Source organism: Phalacrocorax carbo, chromosome 18 (assembly GCF_963921805.1).
Source record: "Phalacrocorax carbo chromosome 18, bPhaCar2.1, whole genome shotgun sequence".
NCBI classification, from domain to species: domain Eukaryota; kingdom Metazoa; phylum Chordata; class Aves; order Suliformes; family Phalacrocoracidae; genus Phalacrocorax; species Phalacrocorax carbo.
The window spans coordinates 9,457,103-9,480,651 of NC_087530.1; the positions used below are offsets into that span (position 1 = coordinate 9,457,103).

A 23,549-nucleotide genomic window follows, 5' to 3' on the forward strand; every position below is an offset into this window, starting at 1 on the left:
CTCTTTCTCTCACAATCGGACTGTGTCTCTCTATAAAACATTGCACTGAGTATTCGTTGGCATGCTCGTGTCTCCATCACTGATTTCTCAGGGGGAAAGAGCTATGTGCCACTGTTTTGCGAAAGGAGGGTAAGACTGATCCAGGGGCTCTGGCAAAGTGGGAGCTATCTTGACTCAACCTGCACAACTTGCTATGAATTTCGGTTTGTTCTTGGACAACAGACCCCACACATAGTTCCTTTCTTTTCCCACCAAACTATATTACCCAGGACAGTCATCCAACACTTGTCACTTGTGTGTGTCCCTTCTCCTTCTCATCACTAGGAGGAAGTTCATTTGAGTTTCAGCTTGTCAAAATTGCACACTTATGGTAAACCAGAAAGCTGGGGGAAGGGGGTTGGTTATGTTTCCTTAAAAACTGCTCTCAGGACAACACAGCCAGCTTTCTTCCCAGTGGAAAAAAGGGCAGGGGACAGCTGGAAAGGGATTATGCAAGTCCTACCCTGACACAGAGTTGGGAGCTAGGGTGAGCTCCTTGGTCTTGGAGCTTAAATGCAGCCAGAATCAATTCACCAGACACAACTTTCCCAGATTCAGGGACCTGTGCCCAGGGTAGAGACAAAAATGGTCTATCCTGGCACTGCAGCACAACTAGCAGGTCCACAGCCTCTGTCAGGCATATCTGCTCGAGGCCATGCAAGCAGCCACAAGGGCCCTGGTGTTAGATGTTCATCAAACCTAAAATAGTTTGCATGAAAAATTTTGGCCATTAAATAGCTGTGGAAACCTCCCTGCAAGCAGGACTAGAGATCTGCCCAGCTACACCTTATGAAGCAGAAGTGTTAGCTGCACCAGCTGGTGCAGGTCCCTCACTCCCTGCTACCAGCAGTTCATCTGTATCACTGTCAACATCTCTCCAGGGAGGTGCTGTGTGTGAAACATTGAAATAGTGCTTATTTCAATGACTAAAGAGGAACTAATCACTTCTGAAAGCATAGTGAACAGGCATGAAGAAACGTCTGCATAAAATGATGCATCATTTTCAACACAGTCTAGTCAAAGTCAGGTCTTGGACCATTAAGCGAGCACTTTTTTTGTCTGATCCTGGAAAAGCTGAGCAGGAGTATTGGTCAGTTTGTGCATGGGGGTACCAACAGATTAAGCAAGCAACGAAGAGGGAGTTGAATATGATACAGTCTTACCAAGATCATGGCTTTGCTCTTTGGTGTCAAACAGCTGCACACCGATGGTCTCCTGCTTCTGATCCAGGTAATAGGTCCCATCAGTGACCAAGTGAACTAGGACTGCCGCAGCCACCATAGGCTGGGAAAAATAAGCCTGGGAAAACAAAAGCCCCACAAAGGCTGAGGCGGAGAACTGTGGTGGGCTTTAAAAAAACCCCAAGAGTCAGTGCAGGACTTTTAAAATAACAATTCCCATCCCAGCTCACACAGAAGTCTTCTCTTCCAATCTCTTCTACACAAACTAGATAAACTCGAGTCAAACAGCCCTGCAGCTGGAGGCTGTAACCTCTCAGAAATTCAATAGCCTTGTCACAGGAGGGGACTTCACCACTGACTCTCTAGACAGTGCTCAGAGACTTTGTTTTGCTATTTTGCACTAAACATACTTCAAAGAAAGGAGCAGCTTGGCCCTGGGAAGGCTGTCCCATGATATTTTGCCTGTTGTAGAAACTTTGCACAGGCAGGCAAAGAGGAGACTTCTGAATGACACGTGCATTTCCTACCTTCAGCCAGAAAACGGTCTGTGTCATGTGGGAATACTGGAAGTTGGCCGTGCAGGGGTACCAGGCATACTGAGAGACACCATCATTCAAGTCAATCACCTTAGTTCGACACATCTGCAGGGCAAAAAAGAAACACCAAAACGGATGTAGATGACAGTAAGGAAGGATTACGACTGTTTAAAGTAGGGAAAAAAGTCCAGGTGAACCGTTAGGATAAAACAATACACAATAATGATGTTTTTAAATACCAAGAGATTACTCAAAAGTTAAGTTTCAAGGTCTTCCACCTCATTAAGAAAAACTGAAACACAAAAAGGAGCTAAAGACTCACAGCAGCTGGATGGCAGCCAACAGTTTCCTCTTAATTTGGTACGAGGCCTTTGGCAGCATTCGGAACAACGGTGCTCCCACCCAAATGGACCACGACTCTTCCCACTGGAGTGAAAGTGACAATCGCTTCTGAACGTACCAGCTTACAGCACAGAGAGCCTGCAGATGCTCTCCGCAGTACTCAAGCAATGTCCTATTTAAACCTGCATGGTATTGTAACCCCAGGGAAGCCACAGATGGCCACGTAAACTTGGAAGCAAGCGTAGCCAGGAAAGGCCTGCCTCTACAACCCCATTTAAGCAAACTAGTTTCTTGTTTTGTTAACTAGTTTCTGTAAGTGGGATCACCCTCTTCCTACACCTATAGCACTCTCCATGGCAGGCACCAGTGGGATTATAAGTGAACTGCTCTTTTCAATAAAGAACAAGTAGATGAATCCCAAGTGCTGGCACGGATGAAAAACTCGAAGAAGAAAATGCCTGATTTTAAGTACCAGAGAGCCTTGCAGCGCTGTCAGTATGTAAGATGTGAAAATGAAGCTGCCAGATATGGTAGGATTTACCCTGAAACCACACTGCTTGGGGAAGCTGCTTCATAAAAGGAACACACACGACCATAGCCTTCATTCCCCGAATAAGAATGAAGAAGGAAATGCCCACCATGTAAAAGGCTACAACTGCATTAGAAGGATGCTTCCAGCTGAGGCTCTCGGAGCATCTGAAGGGTAACTGTTAAGATTCATGACACTTTGGTGAACTCAGTGACTATCATGGGGACGGAAGGAATTCCTTGTGCTCACACAGTATAGTGGCAACGGAGCTACGAATGTAACCCAAGAGGCCAAACCATCTCCAGCAGTTGTGCTAGCCACAGGAGAGCTGAGGACTGATCACCCGAACCACCTGCACTAGGTGCTAACTGGAGCCATATACTCTTTGGGACAGTATTAGATTTCCTTCCAAGACCAGAGCCTGAACGAAGTAATCAGGTGGTGATATGCTGTCAGTAAAGCTGTTCCCATACGCAATTTCACTGATTATTAAAACAAAAAGAAAACCCTGAAGCAAAACAAGAGAATTAACAGAGGTGTTTTTAACCATTCAAAATCCTATGCCCGCTCGGTAATTCTGCATGGATTTGCACTCTTGGTCTTGGCAGGCAAAGTCTGGGCAATGCAAAGACAGCCTGGGATGCCTGGGAATGAGAAACCAGATCGGCTAAAAGTGAGGTAATCACCTCTACAATCTGAGTCCTTCAAGAGCAAGCACAGAGGAATCTATGGGCAAAACATAAATCAGCTTTAATGGGCTGGAAGAAGATTTTTAGTTTATTTATTTTTTAGAACAACTGGGACCAAGCTTCATTGAGGCTAGCCAGTGGATAGTGTTACATTTTACAGCAGAGCAAGGCTTTACATAAACTATCTTTGGCATTTGAAATCCAGGCCAGCAATTCGACATGTACCATTTCGCAATTCTCCCTTCTTGCATTTTCAGCAGCCTGTCTCTTGTTGGGAGCATGGTTTTTATTTTAATACCTCTCCAGCTAGGGAATTTATCTTACCCACATCTGCAATTTATATGGTCAGAGAGCTCTTTGACATGAACAAAGGTCTCATTACTTTTATATGATTTTGTTCTTATTCTTATATCTCCTCCTGCTCTATTGGTCCAAAAAGGTGGCTGAAAGAAATCAAAGTACTGACGTTTGGTGCATTTTAAATACCACTTAACAGAGGAGTGAAAACCTGTATTAAGAAATCACCCAGACCTTCACCAAAAGTTTGAATCATACCCACAGTGAACCCCTGCTAAGGTGGGTTGGAAATCTCTGATAACTTTTAAATGCCTTGTGTGATCTGTGTGCGTGTGTGAACTCCAGCCCTTTCTGCTTCTGCCTGAGAATATTAGCAAAAATTGTAACATTGCATAAAAAGCTTGCGCTTGAGATGTGCAACGGAGGTGTCCAGACTTGGTAGACTGGTCTGGTTTGAACAGGTCAGATAAGCTTCCTCCTGCTAAGGCTGGTCCATTGCTACTCAGGCAAGTGTTTCAAAGTGGTACTGGGGTAAAATGTTCTTTTAGGAGAAGAGTATGAATGAGAAGCGTGGGAAAAGTTTAACAGCCACAACATTAAGAGTGACTACAAGAGCCTCTTCTACGCTAGCTGCTCTCTAATAAGCTCGGCTAATGGCAAAAAAAAGTTGTTTAAGATTTTGTAATAACAGTCTGATTGGATAAACAGTCCCTGTCACCTACAGACTCCGCCATCTCAACAGGCTCTAACGCATGTGGTAAATACATCCCCTTTTCAATTCTACCCAGTTACTGAGTGTCACACCACAACTGCAAAGTCTGAGAACCATTTGCTGGGAGAGTCTTTCACACCTCTGCTTTTAAGGCATCCCTAGAAGATGGCAGCAGTGTGAAGGCACTTATTACTGCAGTACCACCACTTTTAAGCTACAAGTTCCAATGGCCTAGAAGACGGATCATCATCCCCCCTCACAGCTACAAAATTCAGAGGAATTCACACTTATAGGAACTTATTTCCCAACATCCTCCAGTTTGCTACGGTGATGCACAACAGCAGCTGAAGCACCTGACAGCTGTGGAGGGAAGAAAGGATAGCTGCACTTTTCATTTCAGGGTGTTACCAAACACTAAAGTATTTGCTTTGAAGAATGACAGCATCACTCAGGGCTCAAAACTTCGCTCACTGGGGCTTATCCAGGTTCTCAGACCCACACAGCAACTGGGATCCACAGGAGCTTAGTATCTGCTCCAAAGTATTTGGGGACTATTTGTGTCTTCTTACTGGAAGCCCATGTCATACCCCTCCCTAGGAAGCTGCTTTCAATTAAAAGAGCTGATGTCTGTTCCTCTCGGAGGTTCTAATCCAGCCCGTCTCCCACCCACACATTTTGTACACAAACATCGACAGACAGAATGAACAAGGCCAGAGAGCACTGTGGGATCTTCCCACAAGAGGGAATGCCTGGAGGATTCCCTTTGACTGATTTATACAACCTCTTGTCAATCACAGGGACAGCATGTTCTTCAAACTGCCTCTCCTGTTTTCCATCTCTTACTCAAGGGGACCGAGGAATGTGTCAACAGAAAGGGAAAAGTGATGTATCGGGAGCACTTAGTTCATTGCCACATCTAAAATGCATTTACTATTGCAATCAACTCCATTTCCTCACAATGTTTTCCTTCAAAGTAATATGGGAAAATTTGCTGAAAAGCAAATTTTGGAAGGCACCCTTGTGAATGATTTCAGCCATCCCATGACTCAGGCAACAATAGTTGCGTTGTTGGGCTCCTGTAGCAGACGAACTACAGGTTAAGGATCACTGATCCTGTGGACTGGGCACTGGACTGGGGCTCAGCCTGACCGTGCCCAGCACATGTCCCCAGTACAACCTTCTGGCCATCTTCTCCAGGCCTGACACCCCCGTCTGTAAGCCGAGGATGATATTCCCCCACGTCACACGGGTATCTTGAGGGTAAAAGCCACTAGCCACAAAAAGGTGCTCAGATGTTACAAAGAGAAGGGACAAACAAAGAATATACATGTGTGAAGGATATACCTCCCCACAGGAGTGGGTTAAATACAAACAGATGCCATCCCACTCTGTCCTTCCCATCAAGCAAGTACAGCCAGACACCACAGGCTTTGCATACGCTGGTGGTTCTCGTCTCTCACATTGTAACATCAAAATAATTCTAAATGCAGACAGGCAAAGCTGCTATTTAAACTAGGATGCTGCCCTGCTCAGCTCTGGCATACGGCTGACGCTGCGGTTGGAGTGGACGTGCCTGTCTGCATGCCCACAGGCGGCTGTAAACAGAGCAAATCTCCAGTGCGCAGATCTGCCTGCTCCCAAAATCCCATCTGTTGTCCCATGGCGGGCCTTCCTCCAGACCATGTCTTCAAGCTACGCATGGCTGTGAAGGGCCATCGCAAGCACTTGTCCATCAGGCAGCAGGGAGCAACCTCCTTCTGGAGGAGAAGGGTGGAAGCGGTTATCGTGCCCCACACGCGAGGCTGCTGCCTCTCCCTCCCTCCTTTTTACTGGGGACTGAGCTGCTGCCGCTTCTGCGCCGAGACAGATAATGCTGTGAGCCTCTGGGACGAAACGGGCTGCACCCTGTCCCATTTGCTAAACAGAAAACCAGAGAAAAAGCAGGAACAGGATCTATTGGTAAAACCCACAGTACCATCTATTTGTGGAGCGCACAGCAACCTGAGTAAGGTTGTACAAGTGCACAGAACTATTCCCGGACTGATATGAAATGCGTGGAGGCACAAAGAGGACATCTTCTGTTTGAAGATCCAGCTAAAGAACAGATTTCAACTATAATAATGAAATGTAATTAATCTACAGTTTTTAGACGACTGCTTTGCAGAATGTTATTTATATTTAACTCAACACACGCCAGAGAATCCCAACCATGACATAAGCAGCATTTTAACACATCCCTTGCAGATGAAAACTTTCTCCCTCTATTGCCAGACACGGGGGCTGGCAGTCACCCAGACCTTTTATTCTTAAATATGTTATTGTTCTTGCAGACCTAAGGTTAATCTTACCCAAGGATGAGAAACTATGGTGCAGTTGCTAAATATCAGAAAGGTTCCTGCTTGTTTATTGCCCAATATTATCAGGCAGCTTGACTGCCACATGGACACCACCCAGTTTGCCGACTGCAGAACAGACCTCCAATCTGTTCTGAAAGCTGTTGCACTGTTCTTCTCATTTAGGCTGGGAATTGGGTTGGAGTTACAGAAAAAAAAGAGAAAATGCCCACATTAGTGAGCACCGAACCATTAAAAAGGCCACCATTTGAGTTCCAACAAACACCCCAAAAATCAGCCAATTTCTATGACCATTTCAAACCTCAAGAGCCCACAGAGCTCAGATGGAAATTATACACAAACAGGCGTAACTCAAGGGACATCAGAAGTTTTGCTCTGGGTTTGTTTTCTAGGTTCTGGTCAGAAATGCTTTAGGACTAGTCTCTTTATTAGTGTTCTGGATTTGGCCTGTCAGAAGATTTGAGTCAAGAGTTGTATGCCCAACTATGAAAGTCAGCACTGGGGCATTGCAGGTTGGCCTCTAAAACTTAAGGAAAGCATTCAAAGTTACTTTTTCCAAACCAATGCATGTATTAATTTTTTCTGTGCGCTAACAATGATTTTAAATACTCTGTTGTTGTAAAATCATAAGCAAAACCCCAAACCAAATCAGCATAGGTTATAAGCAGCATTCAGCAGCATAGGTTATAAGCATAAGATGATGAGAGAAAGCTGTGCCCTCCCTCTTTTAATAGCCTCCTTGCCTTCTGGTCTGCTGCTTCTTCCTCAGCAGCAACTTTCCCTTACCTCTGATGCTCATGAACCACAGCTTCTATTCCAAACCTCTCCTTGTCCTCTGTGTCTGATAACACAGTTTTACTAAGTTTTGTGCTCTTTGTCTGCTTTTGCCTGTTTTCATTGGGGTACTTAAAGGTCTGATGGCAAAAGATGAAAACCTGCAGCATGCCCTGCTCCAGGACAAAGGCATGCAGGCAGGTGATCAGCAGAAAAGCTTTATCAACTAGAAGCTGATAAAACTCCTGGGGTAGCACACTGACGCTATATTACTCCCAGATTCAGTTGGCTCAGAAATAAGAGGAAATCTCATCTGTCAATTTTACCCGTGTAATGCAGAACAGGATTTGGCTGTGGGATTGGGAAGCACATTACAATGTCCTGCAGGACAAAATAAAGCCCCACTGCCAGTTGCTATGTCCAGTTCCAGCACGGCCACTTCCCCTTTGATTCTGGAGCAGCCGATGGTGTCTGGACCTCACAGACTTAGTATTCAATTAGCACGTTACTACGGCTTTCTTAGCCCAGACCCCCAACTGCCAGCTGAAGGTTTGGCTGGATTTTTAGTAATTGGAAAGTGATCTTTATGTGTATGAAAACACCACAGCTGATATGGCGTCGGCGTCAATAGTTCGTTTGCAGTGTGACATGATGACAAATTCCTCTACTTTACAATAAAAATGATAGTGTTCATTTCCAAAGGGAAATTTCCTTGGGTAGAATTTTGGATGCAACACAGGGCTGTGATTCAGACAGGAGTGGGAGACGCAAGGGCTATTTTGTTTTGTCGTATAAGTTGGTTTAGTTTCAGGAAAGCGAATAGGGGCTACAGGGATCTCCATTAGATGATGGCCCAGATTGCATGTGTATTCAATGTGTGTTATTAACTTTAGCTTTCTCAAAAAATGCAGTTATTTCACTTCCAAAGACTCTGTATGAACAATATATTTCAATTTTTAAATCATGCAGACCTGCATTCTTTGAGCTTTTCTTTGAATTTCTGTTATCTCTAGATTCAAAGCAAACTTCATTTAAAACCGGTGAGTTCAAATCAAAATCACATAAAACCATAAACTTCACATGGTATACGTGAAAAAACTGTAAATCAGTTCTGACTGGCCCTATCCCAAACCCATATCGGCTTTGACATCCAGCCAGGTGTAATCAAAATATCTAGGATGCTAGCTGGACCTGTGGAAAAAACAATATGGAGTTTTGATTTTACAACAAAACCCTAACCAGATGACTTTTGCATGGTTCAAAGGATCACCTCAAAGACCTCAGTCGAGCCAGGGCCAGACACTACAGAAAAAGAGTGAGAAAAACAGAAACAATTGCACTAATGGGTTTTAATAACCAACTCAACTTCTGCACAGGCCCACAGGCAAACGCCAGCATTTGGAGCTCGTGAGTGCAGTTTGTACGTGCCCCTCCTTCTTTTGCCATGCCGCGATGCACCCTGGAAGGATGTGAGCGCAAGCAATAGCTCCAAGCGCACAGCTGCGCAGAATACAGCCTCAGCGGAAGCACATGAAAGTGTGCCGTGCGCTCCTGTGTATTCACATCAGAGGCTTGCTATTTCTTCAACACAGCAGCAGCACAGAAAGATGCTGCTCTTAAACAGCAGCATCATCCACCCAGCACTGCCAGGATCTCACCTAGAAGGCACAGTTCTTAGAATTAGCCCTAAATTGCATTCTGTTATTATGTTCAAGTTCATAAATACATCTACCGGTAGAAATGGCAGCCAAATGCAACCTGCTAGACAGACAGCATAAAGAAACAGCACCCAAACAAGACCTTATAGCTTTAGTTTTGCAAACATCAGCCTCATTAAAGCGAAAAGACATTTTCAATCTGTGGCAAAAGCTTCTGTCTACAACTTCCACATTGCTGCTCACAAAAGTGTGAAGGCATTATAGACTGATAAGTGCTTTAACAGACTATATATCCATCCACTGGAGAGCGAGGTTAAACAAATACAGTAGCCAGAACATTATTGTTGGCTGCGCGCTCGGGTTCCCGAACTGCCTGTCTCTAACTTGAACCAGCCAGGTCCACTCCAGCAAAGCTCGCACACAACTGCGGGCCAAGGCTGGCCGTGGGGGTGCTGCGGCAAAGGAAAACAATCCCATCCCATAAGCTTTTACCACTGATGAGTAGAGCGAAAGCTTTTTCTTTTTTTTTTTTCCTTTGACTGGAGCATTTCATTTGGGAGCAGCTGGCATCAGAAAATCAAACTGTCAAAGGCAGAATGTGCACCACGCTTTAGGAGGATCTTAAATATATTTTTATTGTTATATTAGTGGATCTGACTCACTGGATTCATTGTAGTTTTGCTGGTTTGGCACTCCTGCAAGGCAAAGCAGGGCTGGGCTTGGTAGCATCCCTTCCCTCCCACCCAAAGCTGGTCCTATCAATTTGCTTGGACAAAGAAAGCACGCAGCTAGTTAGGGAAAGCCCAAAAGCAACAACAACAAATCCCTTAAGAACTTCAGCTTGATGAGAAGCTCTCCATCAGAAGAACACGCTGGCTCAGGTGGACAGAGATGCTTAGAAGCACTCGGGCAACATTTCTGATAGGAAGAGAGCCAAACAGGAAAAAATGAAGCCCCAACATTTTCAGCTAGCGAGGAGGAAAAAGCCACATCGCTTTCATTTCCAGCACAGTAGGAGTAGAGCCTAAATATCCCCACACCTAACCCCACCTGCCCTGAACTGCCCCAAGCGCACACGGGGCACAGGAGCAGCTTCCAAGGGATGTGAGGCAATGCAGGTGCTACCACGAGCTCTGAAGATTGCTCACTAAGCTTCGCCTGCGGCTGAAGCAAACAGCCGTGCAGTGGTTAATGTCAGCTCTGACCACATGATCACATTCAGGAAAGGTCAAAAGAGTGATTTTTAATTTAAAAACATCTGTGTGTTTAAAGAACAAAACTTTCTCATGTGCAGAAAACCAGGAGTTTCCAGCGCTTTTATTTCCAGAGTTAAAGTCATGCTTTTCAGCTTTGTTTAGGGTTATGGACCATGTAAACAGGCCATGTAAACCACAGGCAACCCTCATCACACAGCTTTTCCACATGCAAGGATAATTGGGGGTGCAAATCTCTCTCCCCCGGCTCCTTTTCTGTCTCCAAGCTACTCGGCTTCCCATACCACACTCCCAGCGAGCCAGCCAGACACCCAGTTGTCGTCCTTCCCTATATGAAGACGTACACATGCCTCTAATCCTAAGGGTATAAGCCTGCTCTGGGCTGTCAACAGGCCTTAATTGGATACATTCAGGGAGATGATACATTGGGAGAGGCCCTGAATTTAATAGCGAAAGGGAAGGCTGTGGCAGGGCTCCCAGGGAGCGCGGCGGGGGGGCACAGAGGAGAGCTACCATGTGCCGTCCTGGGCAGCCGACTACGGTTACACCTCAGCAGTCAAACCCTTTTGATTGCCCATCCAACTAAGCCCTACGTCAGTGTGCATTAATTAAGATTAAACCATGTGGCTTGTTTTTCTTAATACCTGAAGGCACGGCTTGTGGTATACAAATCAGAACGTTCGCCCTTGCTTCACCGGGCTTTTTCCACTGAAATTGCAGAGTAATGGAATTCTTGCTGTGTGAACGAATTCCTCTGAATGAGTTGGACCATCCAGGGAGAGTCAATACAGCAGCAGCCAGTTGCTTCCTCCCGTCCACGCACATCTGCACCCAAGCAAAGGTTTGGCTGCAGGTGTCCGGGGAAGCCTGTCGCTTCCCTCTAACCTCAGAACAGCCCTGGTCGATCTGATAAACCTCAAACTCCAACAAATTAAACAAAAAGATCACTTAGAGTGCTTCATCCTTGACGTCCCAGGCCAGTAGGGGAGTTCACAGGAGCTCCCAGCTGCTCCCGGAAGAAGTTACTGCGGGGACTGAATTATGAGCACCACCTGTGGGAGGAAGCTGACGGCTCCCTCAGCCTCGCTGCCGCCCGGGAGCAGGCTCTGGGAGGACAGACTGGGAGCACAGGGGATGGAGGAAATCATGGCTGTTCAGTCTTGGCCTTTCCCTACAGAAACAAGCACCAGGACACAGTTAAATTCCACAGAGCGAGGGTCTCCGTCCCCAGCAGGTAAGGCTCACAGCGTAAGCACAGTGCAGCGCACCCAGAACAGATCGCTCTGCTGGAAGGGCAGCTTCTTCAGAGATATTTGCTTGGAGAAAGGTGGAAAGGTCATCTCCGCCCTGTGCTTCTGCTTCCCCTCTCTGAAAAGAGACTCGTCTTCTCTCAGGGAGATGATGCAAGGGTTAATTACCAAAAAATGGGAAAATAAGGTCCACTGCCCAAAGCGCTAAGCGTAAGGATTTTGGCCCAATGACCAAAACGGCTAAGCGGAACTTGATGTTCTCCTGAAATGAGGGCTCTCCCAGTGAGTAGGTACACGCACAGACAGATCATAGCACTGACCATACAAATAACCATTTCCTGGCATGCATTAACGTTTGCAGCCGGACCCTGAGGCTACGGTGTAAAGCCAGGCCCCAGGGAGACTCCTGCTGATAGCAGTGGGGGCTGGGCCCACTTGCCAGAGGGGTAAATCTTGTCTTCTTATCAGATCCACCACTGAAATGACCCCAGAGGAAATGGTGAACCTCCAACTTTACAGGCAGTATTTCCAAAAATGAGCAGGGAGTTGGGGTTCCTCAACAGTTACGGCTCCAGCAAATCCAGCATGATTCAGGAGAGGTTTAGAGCTTATCCAAATGGTCTTCAGTTTTGGGGTGTTTTTCCTTTTTAAAGCAGATACTTATTTGCAGGTGGGGAGAGGGGTTGACTTGAGAGACCTTCAGGACAGCGCTGGGTAAGCACCACCCTCCAAAAACGATGCCTTTTAGAGACATCTGAAGATGAACACCCTAGAATTCATTGGCATTCAAAATACGAGGTCTCTTATGACAATGTGGGCTAAAATGCCTACAGTTCTCTGAACAAGTAGTGCAGACAATCCTTCATTTAAAAGAAAAAATAAATTCTCCACTCCTGGCATGAGAAAGTTTACTTTCAGGCTTAAAGAAATGATCGTGTGGTTTTGGGGATGGCATTCCGTTCTGCTGAAGAATAGCACCCTGCCTGCCTGTATATCTGTGGCTTTGTAGCTACATTAGAATCCTGGAGAGCTCTGTTTACATATTTTACATGTTTTCTTGTGCAGAACATGAAACCAAATTACATAGTAAAGGCCATTACGGCTTTGCTCTTGCACCCTTTTCCGTCCTCTCCTTCCAATCATTTGTTTTAATTCTATCCAAAATAATCGACTGGGTATTTTTAACTGCGCTTGACTGACTGGCAATGCTTCAGGCAGGTTTATTCGCTGTTGTACAGGGAAATCACGCAAAAGCTGGTGAAGCTACATGCCAGGGGGGTAGGGAGAAGACGGCCAGGGCGGGGGTGGGATGAGAAATGCTGAGGACCCTTCACGCATGAACAAAGCAGACGTGTCGATGCATTTATGCAAAATCATTCTGCTCTGAATGGAGAGGGACCCAAGACAAACAACCCGGATGGGATGCAGGAGCGCTATCCCACGCTTACGGCTGGACATGCTCTGCATCTAAAGGCTCGTGAGCAGCAGCAGCAGACGGAGGGACTGGCAGGTTGAGGGGCAAGGGCCGAGGAGGGGGGTCTCCTTTCAGAAGAGTGCACGCTAACGAGCACCGCTGCTGTTGAGGGGTCTGGCTTTCAAGGTCGCTGGTGCCAGGGGGGTCCAAACTGTTTTGTATTTCCGTGCGTAATCTGGGTAGGTGGCTGGGTGGCTGGGTGTACAGCAGATATGATCATAAAATGGTAAGTTACTTCCTAAAGAAGCACATAATCATTATTATCCAAGACAATATTCCTTTCTTGCCTCTCTTGTCGCCTCTAGCAACAACAAATGGCATGGAATTCTGCTCTCGTTTCGTTAGTGGTAAATGTTTCCTGGTCCTAGGAAGACGGGACCAATTTCCGGCACCTGAGGATTTTTGGTTTGACCTTCATCTCTGAAAAGGTCAGATTGAACCTCTCTGAGAGTACTGATGGCTGCTTTGCTCTCTGCATCATCCTTTGTTTCTTTTATCTATTTTCTGTACAGTACACAAAGGGAACACAGTGTACCAGCCCCTGGTACTCACTGTTCTGTTTCCCTTAGATGACTTGCATATGTGCTCTTGAAAAATTATTCTAAAAACTAAGGGGGGAAGGGAGTGGAAAGAAAAAAATATCCCTTGAGTGTTTGGCAAAATTGCTTGGAATCTCCTCTGACATCTCATTGTGTTCTCTCTGTCCTCCCCTCACACAGATCAGCCAGAGGCTACGACATCAGCCATGGGGTCTGCTGGTTTCCTACTGCCAGGAGCAGAGCAGCACTGCTAGACATGGGGACGGAGGGGTGAGAGGGAGGGAATCGCTGTCTGTCCTAGCAGGGAGCAGGCAGCCAGGTGATGGGCAGCATCCCCTTTTCTCCAGCCAGCTCTGGATCGACTTTAAGCCACCTCTCTTTCTCAGCCACCTCTCTGCAACTGAGCCTTTTTCAAGCCAGCCTACCTAGAAATCCCATTTCTTATTTTATTTTTCTTCAGAGACCACCCCAGAACACTGAGATCATTCCTGAGCAGAAGCCATGACACTGATGTTAGCACACATCTTTGTAGCATCCCTCACCTTGGCGTGGGCCCTTCGCAGGGACCACCTCCTCCAACGAGGCGAAGCAGCAATGCAAACATGCGAATAAGGACCGGTGGAGTTCCTTTGGCAGAAAGGCTGCAAAATCCAGCTTTCCCAGCAACACAGGTGGGAAACAAGATTTCTGGCCATTAAGGCAAGGAGTTAGTGGGACAGTTTTCCACTCCTTTTGTACTGGAAACACACAGCCAAACTGTGCTAGGATGAAGACTGGTTAATTCACAAATGGGATGATGTGTGGTGCCTGACAGAGCTAAAAATGCAGATTTAATGACCCCCAAAGCCCTTCCAGGTCTCTGCTCCCAGACAGCGACTCTGAGCAGGCCTTGAACAGTTTCCTTTTTATCCAAGATACAAACATTTTCCTTTCAAGACGTCTTGAACTTCCTAGTCTTGGGGAGGTCGAGGCTCAATATCCCGGTGACTGCAACATGTCTGAAGGATACTGAGGTTTAATCCTCAGCAGTAGCTTTACCCTTCTGTGCTCTGGTTTCCACCTCTATTAAAAGAAACAGAATCCAAACAGTGTGGCTGTGATAAACCTTAATTAATCCCTGTACATCGAAAAAACATGAAAAATATCATCACTTAATCCAAGGAAGGAGCATTCCAGCCTGAATTTGCCTGATGGTCAGGGCCAGGCTTGTGATGCAACTCTCCAGCCTTCAGGCAAAAGACCAAATTGGCTGGTCTGTAGCATCCAGGGGAAGGCCTGAAATAAAGACATTGTTTTGGACCCCCTTGAACTAACTTTAGACTTGGAGACTCTGTAACCTAAGCCAAAGCCTTTTGGTGGATCAGCCAGTCCTGGAAATGAGCTCAAATGCGTACAGCAAACCTACATTCCTCTTGCGACAGCCTGTGCACAGTGTCCAGTTCATCTTTTTCCAGAAATGGTCTCTGATCACTCATGGTTCCTCCATTATGGTTTTTCTAAGTGGGATTCTGCCTTCAACCTCCAGAGATTAGTGGTTCAAAGCCTGGCTCGGCTATAAATAACAAAGACATTTGCAAAGCAAATCATCTTATTAAAAATGGCGGGTTTTTTATCCCTCCAACCACAATAAAACTCTTACCGTTGAAGAGCAACAGGACTTGGCTGTGAATTGGGAAGTTCAAAAACGGCCACTTGCAGAGCCGACAGACAGACACCCTCCCTCTTCTCAGCAAGATCACCCCAAAGGAAAGGAATGGCTTCTCCATTAAAAGTTGCAGGTTTCCTCTCTTCCCACTCCTGTTCAAGATTACTCTATTTGTTAGCTTTACTGGATCTTTGGGGAATTATCTTCAGTGTTATATTTATTAGACAGAATAAAACTGCGTGGCAGAGAACTTCATTATCCTTCTTTTCAGTTTTGTTACGGTATTTTCTTACCACTCTTGGAGCCCTTGCTCTACCACGTTCTTTCTTCTAGTATTCAGGATATTTTTGTGCTCCTGTCTTCCCCTTTTGTGGGCAATTTCAGACATACTGCAATTCTAGACATCTTTCTGCTGCTGGTGGACGAATAGGTTTGTTGCAGTGAGTCTGGATGAGTGCAATTGTGGGAACTGTAATAGGGACAGGAGGGGGCCTCTGTGGGAAAGATGTAATAAGAATCCTCTTCCACAACTTGTTACTCCATAGCAGCCCCTGTGGGGTACCCAGAGGAGAACAGGGTGTGTTCGTCTGTCCGGGAATGAAAACGAATCCCAGGATCTGTCTGTGCCCAGCAGCCTCGGGAAAGAGTCCCCTTTCAGTTAACTGTGCCTGAGCTGCACGGCTTTTTCTGTACAGGGGAAAATGAGGCTTGGACAACGGCATAGGGAAAAAACCCACAATCATATATATATCTGTGTATATATGGTTACTTGGTCTAAACAACTTCTGCACAACTGGGAGGAAATGCAATGGAAGTCATAGCTACTGGGGGACTGGCCCTCTAAATCACCAACACAGACCAGCTTCCAAGTCCTGAGCGCGCATCGTCATGACAAGAGTAACAAAGTTAACAATAAGCCACCTATATGGATCTATATCTATTAACCCCCTTTTATCATTCTCTATTATAAAGGCCAAAGGAATGCAGATGAATCAATTCTCCAAAAGCAGGACCAGCAAGAGGAAAGGAGACATGGCATCTCCAGCCTCCCATGGTTGGTCTGCACCCATCTGCCTCTGCTCCTCTTGCCCAGGCCTTGGAGCAACCCTCCTGAAACAGGCCTGTCAGAGGCTTCCTCCAAAGGCACATCTGTATAGAAAAGACATTTTAGCAAAATATCCAAATCCTTCATGCTCAGTACAACCTACTCTAGAAAGGGAGACTAACATATAAGCCAATGCACTCAACCCAGTGTAAACTGTGGCAAAACAAAATTGGTGTGCAATGACAGCATGGACATCGAGTTGACTAAGGTCAATGCAAGACCCAGATTTCTTGAACCCTACCAGACAGCCAACCTTTTATGGTCACCTAATCCACACTGCATGGGCCTACTCCTTACTGATGCAGTTTCACCAGTGATGATAAAATAGGGACTGTCTGGGTAAACCATGAGTTGGCTTTTTAAACTCAGGCGTTGTCAAGCCTAGGTGTGCTTGACTTGGTGTCAGGAGGCCATGTCCTACCCCCTCTGGCTGGTAACAAGGAGGTTGACCCTAGGTGGGTACAGACTGGTCAGGGAAATAAGTCCCTGGGGACTTCCGATACAGAAAAAATTGCAGCTACTCACAAAACAGATCAGCCGGAGCACCCTTTGTCTGTTTATGCCTACTGGATCTGTCCTTCAGCTAGTATAAATCTGCCCAGCGCTACTGCCTTTTGTAGTCTTTGCCAGCATACATCAGCTGATGACTTAATGCTAGCATCAATAATTGTTAGCACAAGAAAGGCCCCGAGAAATAAACAGTGCTGTAGAAAACCCCACACAACCAGTACATCAACACTGATAATATTTCACACACAGTGGATGGCAAGGAGAGGCTGTTTACAAACTCACAGCAAGAACTGTAGGGAAAAGAGCAGCCCAAGAGTGTGCAAAGCCCTTATTGCTGAATTCTTCCTGCAGTCGACAACAGGTACTGAGCAGCGTCTGCTTCAAGATCTGCGGAGGATGCCAGATTAGAAATCAGACTGTAAAAATACCCTGCACCGGTGCTCGCATTTCTGTGCTGGTGCAATGTTGCTGACTGGTCCTCTTTGGCTCTAAATATGATGCTGTCAGTACTGAGAATATTTCTTAATCAGCACTGAAGAGTGGCTGCCAGGAAAGTAGAAGTGGCTGTCTATCAGTCTTGCTTCTGCAGAAAGGGCGATTGTTTAAAGGCGGGGGGCTGTTTGACCTTTCCATTTTTCAAATGTGTATCTCTTCGCCAAGACTGTGTCGTTCTTTGTAAGCATTTTGTTGTTCAAAACAAACCTTATACTGTGAACTTTTTTTCCTTGCTTAGTATGTTGCCATTCAGCAGCCTCATACTAACAAGTAAGGAACCGGCATGTAAGATCCATCTCAAAATAATAGGCAAGTGCGGGCACCCTACTTCTAAGGAACAACCAATTCTGCGAAAACGGGTGACGACTTAGGTGAACTGGGCAAACAGGTGTGGGGCGGTCAGTCCGCAGAAGCAACCCCACTATAACAAGTAAGTGGGCTCCGGCTTGCGCTCACAAACAATCCTCCAAGAGTAAACAAGTGCACGCAGGCAGATATTGCTGAGAAATACCACAACAACAAACCAACCTGCGATGCTTACTCCTCAGAAACAGCCTAGGCAAAACTACGACAGTCATGCAGAGAAACAGGTGCTGAGATATCTGAGGATGAGAAATATCTTAAGTCACCAAGGACATGCTTAAAACGCTTTTAAGTACCTTGAGAACACGGGGGCAATTACAAGAAACGGGGATGGCTAACAAACAGGCAGCTTATGTATTGTGTATATTGCTGTGCACTGCACTCAAACATATCTTTCATGGCATTCCTGATGAGAAGCCAACACAAATGCCACTCTGATTAATCAGGAAACTACCCAGCAACAACACGGAAAGTTTGCACAACACCAGCAAGCACACAACCTACTCTGAAAGATATCTGGGTGAGGAAAGGTGCTCCTTTCATCAATACAAAAAACCCCTAGGGCTCAATGGTTGTGCAGATAATGAAGCCAAACTTGTTTACACACCCGTGATCATTACATGCAGTGATTAGAGGAGATGTTAGGTTAATTTTCATCTCCGCTAACTAACAGACTGATGACCTGCTGCCCCACCTAACCTCTCCAGAGTGACAAGTCAGGTGCTTTCACAAGCCGATGAGGCTGTCTTGTTCCTGGGGAAAACAAAGACTTTCTCAACATATACGATTAAAAAGGTCAGTGAACCCCATGCACTCAAACTGGTGTAATAGGACCAGCTGAGCTAAAGCAAAAATTCCTTTTGCTGGAAGTAAATAGCACACTGTTATCTCCCCAGGGGCCAGGCAATAACAGGAGGCATGTTCCCATTCACTCTGCCAGTGTGTGATATGCTAGTGCTCTGCCTATAGATACAACAGCTTTTTTTCCCCTTTGTTATTTTTTTTTAACAAGGCTGTGACAACTTCATCTCATCTGGGTACAACAAACATGCCTGAGCTGTGGCTACACATCGGGGCTTTCTGCTGTGTGTGCGTGTGATGGTGTTTTTTCCACCCCAGGACCATATGTTACCTACGGCGTGGCGTGGCTCTGTTTCTACCGGTGCATTAGGAGAAAATCAGGGCAGCGGCTGCATGGGGACAGAGTGCCTGGGGACACGCACATAGAGCAGCACCTGACCGGGAGACGGCGGGCTCCAAACTGTACTACAGCACAGGGAGCTCGAACGAGAAAGAAGTTACGAAGGCACTGACAGGGGTCCAGAGGAAAGTTCCTTTTACAGTGTGAAATAATAAATGAGACCATGACAAAAAGGCAATGCTGGGCTTGGGATTCTGTCTTGGTACTATGCCAGCTAACCACGCTTTGTGCATTTAAAAACTGACCTGGTCATTAATTTGTTACAGACTTGTGCAATGTGAACAAGGCCAAGTCTCTTGGATAAAGATGTTTTCTCTTGCAAGCCAACTGGAAATGCTTAGCGTTTACTATTCACAAAGAAATCTGCTTGTCATATCTGTGACACGGGATTCCTCTCTGCACTGCCCACTCAGTACACCTCCCAGATAATTAGACTGTAAGAACAACTTGGCTGCATCAAACCAAAAGTCCACCTAATCCACTGCTCTGCATCTAGCAAGGGACAACAGTGGATGCTGAAGGACAAATATATGAAGCAGCTCTTATATATGATGGTTCTTTCTCTGCTGTATCCTCTAAAAAACCAACAACAAGCAATGTGGGCTTTCCTGAGTCAGGCTGCCTCTGGACTGTTGCATCTGCATCGTGTACAGCTCTGTTTTCCAGGAATTCATTTAACGTCTTTTTGAACTCATTTGGATCTAATTCTCTCAGGGAGACAAAAGGTAAAGTTATGGTAACTGGAACTATTTATGTTACAAAGGAGACATGTAAGAAGGGGGTTAAAGCTAATGAATGGCTTTGGGAATGGACGGGACCTTTCTCAGAATAGAACAATAGGGTGCTTTTATGAAACTGGGAGACAGAAAACACAAAACTATTAAAAAAGAAAGAACGCTCTTTTGTATTATTTGGCATTAGCGTTCAGAACTCATCGCCACAAGAGAGTACCCTGTGCTAGCTGCAGAGAGTCTCTCTAGTCTTTTAGGTGATGCTGGTTAGTCGAGGTGACTCCTACACAGCTTACTGAGTCAAGCAGGCCCCAAATTCAGCCAGTTGTTAGTTGGATGATCGGAATTGAATTTCAACCCCTCACTACTAGTCAGGCTCAGAAAGAGGGAAACTGCTGTCAGGGGCCTTCCTTGGTGAAGCAGCAAGTTACCAGGCAGGGGTAACACCGCACATGAACGCTGACCATCTGGCTACGCTCACGAATGTTGCTCCTTGCTGGACATCACTTCCCAGGACAGGAAAGGGAGAATGCTTTCCTTACCTGGGTTGCTGCTGGCTGACCGATGACCACCCATCCTGGACACTGCTGGTCACTGTGATGTGAGACAGAGACATTGGAAGCCCACTGATCGAGGAAGCCTTTGGGAGTGTAAACGCCACAGTCTTTGATGCTGGTCATTTGCTCAAATTCCTCACATACTCCATCACCGTCGTGAAAATAGCACCTGCTGGGTTCATCTGCCAGGAGAAAGCAGAGAATAGAAATCACAAAGGGCTGGGTACACACGTCTGCAATTTAGTCGCTAGGACCTGATAACGTCAGTGGTCGTGTATCTGCTGGACCAGGTCACTGGGAAGTGAAAGCGCTGGCCACTTCTAGGCAATAGCAAGGTGATTTTTAGAAAGCCAAGCAACAATAGTCAACTTTTGTACTGGGCAATTCCCCCAAGATTCTTCCTAATGTAAGGGTGTTTCTGCTTACTTGCATCTTTCTCCATTTAAAAGGATGGAGACAGAAGAAAGCAGAGATAGGAAATACATAGAGAGACAATGCGGGTGTTGGCGTAATTCCATCAACTGGGATGGAAAAATGCCAACCAAGGGTCTGGTCTACAATGTTTCCCTTTTTGTTTTTAAAAAATATCTGCAAAACAACAACAAAGGCAGCAACTGGGAATTTAGGGATGGCGAAAACTGCCAGGTCCACAGTTGCAGCGACCAAAAGGCCAAACAGATCTGTTTATCCAAAGAGCAGATAAAGTGTACCTAGTGTGAAGGTAAGCTTGCCACATACACACACGGCTTCAACCAACGTGACTCAGATTTGACCTGAAAGGATCAAACGCAGCAGGAGACTTTATTATCCTTGTCCATTTATTCTGTGGCTTCTCTAATGAGACTGCCAACAAAGATGCCAAATTTTTGAGGTTGTTTCTGTAACACTGGCCCATTAAAAACTGAACTAAGATCCATCTACTCTTTTCAAACAGACTGCATAGCAATAATGACTTTCAGTCATTAGAGTACTCTGTGAAATGGAAACCTTTGACCTGTTGGTATCCTATTTTGTATTGTATTATCATTGCCAGTCCCCAGAGGTATCCAGTTCTGACAGCCTGTTGTATTTTTGTCTGGCAAATAAGCCTGCTGAAAAAACGGTAGGAAATTAGCCAGAGCTGCTAGCTGGACTGATGGAAACGATCCCTAAGGAGAGTCCTGTCGGTAGCATTGGACTATCTCAAGCTAGGTGTCAGAAAATCCAACGGCTGCTCAATTTTGAGTTATTTCCAAACTACTAAATCCCCTGTTTATTTTTCCTCCTAGTTTACACAGTGAAATACCATCATGAGCCAGAAAAAAAATCAGTTTATTGCAATTCAATTATTTAATGACTTTCACTCCTTTTCCCCTCCCTTCCTCCCAATCCCCTGTGCAAAATTCCAGGTCCTTAAGAGAGTGTGAGTTTGAAAGAACAGAGAAGTCTATCAGGGAAGTATGTCATTACGGTTTCATTTCAGCACAACCTCCGCAGCCAACTTGCGTACGTGGGCAAGCATGGGGAACTGTGTATTTGCGGGGCCGGTACTGCGAGCTGGCCAAAAGGAGCCAGCACGAAGCTGGAAGCCGTTCAGCTGTATGAGCACAGCCCTGCGTCGGAGCGAATATTCCCAGGGTGGCCAAACTTCTTGACCCTACGTGTCACATCTTAAAATCTTCATATGGCTGGGAGCCACCAAACATATACCACACACCTCGAAGAGCTCGGAGCGCTTGGGAGAGTGCTTCACAGACAAAAGATGACAATGGCTCCCTGGGGTGTCCCATTACTCCACGGTGGGAGGGGGCTTGGGTGGATGTGCAGATGGGCCCTAAGGCAGCCCAGCAGCGCTGGCCCCAGCGCCCAGCTGCCTTGCCTCCTCCCACAGCCGGATTGCCCAACAGCCCTGATGCCAGCAGGGCCCTGCTACTCCTCCTCCTATAGTGGCGCAGCTGGGAACGTGTGCTTGAACTGCTCATGAAGCGTACGTGCCCTGAGAGCCCCGGACTGGACATCCCTCTATAACATACCTTGTTTCTTTGCAGGGCTTATTAATGCTGGCACAGTGCTACGCCACTGTGGCTCGTTCATCCCTGGGAGAGGCCTGGCCAGCTCAAGGAAGGGGCAGAGCGAGCATGTAACTGGGATGGCCATGGAGCCAAACTCTCGGTTCCTTCACCTTACACTTCTGCACGTCTTGTTCAGCTCCCCTCGCTGCAGAGATGATCAAAGCATAGGCCAGGTCTCCACTGTACCCAAGAACAGTAGGATAAAACTAAGCGGCTCACCCGCCTCAGAGCACTATGTCCCAGTTTGAGTGAGAGTCTCAGCAGAAATCTCTGAGAAATATTCAGCCCTGGAGAGACTGTGGTCAGCAATCAAAAATCCTCAAAAACAAATCCCAAACATATGAAAATACATATTTTTGGAAAAAGAGATTCTCTGTCATTTTATGAAAAGGGCTTATTTCTATAAAAAGGGGAAAAAAAGAAAGGAATATACCTACCATATTAAAAAGTGCCAACCTTCAGCCTATAAAAATATGCACAGTCAGCTACACACTTACAGTGAAACACCAGCACCCAAGTGCGTCCTGCCGCACACCCACGCTGACAGAAGCCTTGACACACAAACACACGTATGCTTTCTTTACACATCCCCGACGCAGCCACCCCACTGGTGCAAACGCGTACCCAGAAACTCACAGCCCAGTTTTAGGCATATGTGTTTAGACAGTGTTTCCCTGGCCTTCCTGAAGCACTGACTTATTTTCACGACAGGCACTGAAGTAAGCACATTTATATGGCAACGTACTCCTGCGCTGGCTCCAAATGTTCCCTCCTAATGCGATGATAAACGTAATGGGCTTCTGATAAGATCATGTGTTTGGGATAAAAGAATACTCAAGCCCTACTCCAATCCGATGACTTAATTCATACTCACATGGATGGGAAGGCAGCCTTTGAATAGCTGTGATCCAGGCCAGTGTGTGATCCTAACAGAGGCTAATTTGTTCCTGATTATGCTTAAGACCCCAATAAATCTGTCTGCTCAGAGCCTGCAAAACCCGAGGGAGGAACTGAATGGAGAGGCTGAGATGTCTGAATTAAATGGAGGCTGCCGAAACGATTAACAAAGTCTTACTGAACTGCACTGTCATGAGCCCTCCTGCAGTGCCGGCCCTGGAGCATCGCAGCACCCTGCCCTCCTCCTGCAGTGCCGGCCCTGGAGCATCGCAGCACCCTGCCCTCCTCCTGCAGTGCCGGCCCTGGAGCATCGCAGCACCCTGCCCTCCTCCTGCAGTGCCGGCCCTGGAGCATCGCAGCACCCTGCCCTCCATCGCAGCGCGGGTTCGCGGGCTCGATGACACCT

General features: G+C 46.3%; 1 protein-coding gene across 1 annotated transcript in view; it reads right to left on the reverse strand.

The window, feature by feature from the left end:
• Positions 1-23,549, reverse strand: part of PAPPA (pappalysin 1) — a 183,823-nt gene that overhangs the window by 57,369 nt on the left and 102,905 nt on the right. The window contains exons 10-12 of the mRNA XM_009501274.2: positions 20,181-20,377; positions 1,748-1,861; positions 1,203-1,338 (exon numbers count right to left, since the gene is read on the reverse strand). Coding sequence (XP_009499569.2) covers positions 1,203-1,338; positions 1,748-1,861; positions 20,181-20,377 — 447 coding nt within the window. The remainder of the gene's footprint in view (positions 1-1,202; positions 1,339-1,747; positions 1,862-20,180; positions 20,378-23,549) is intronic.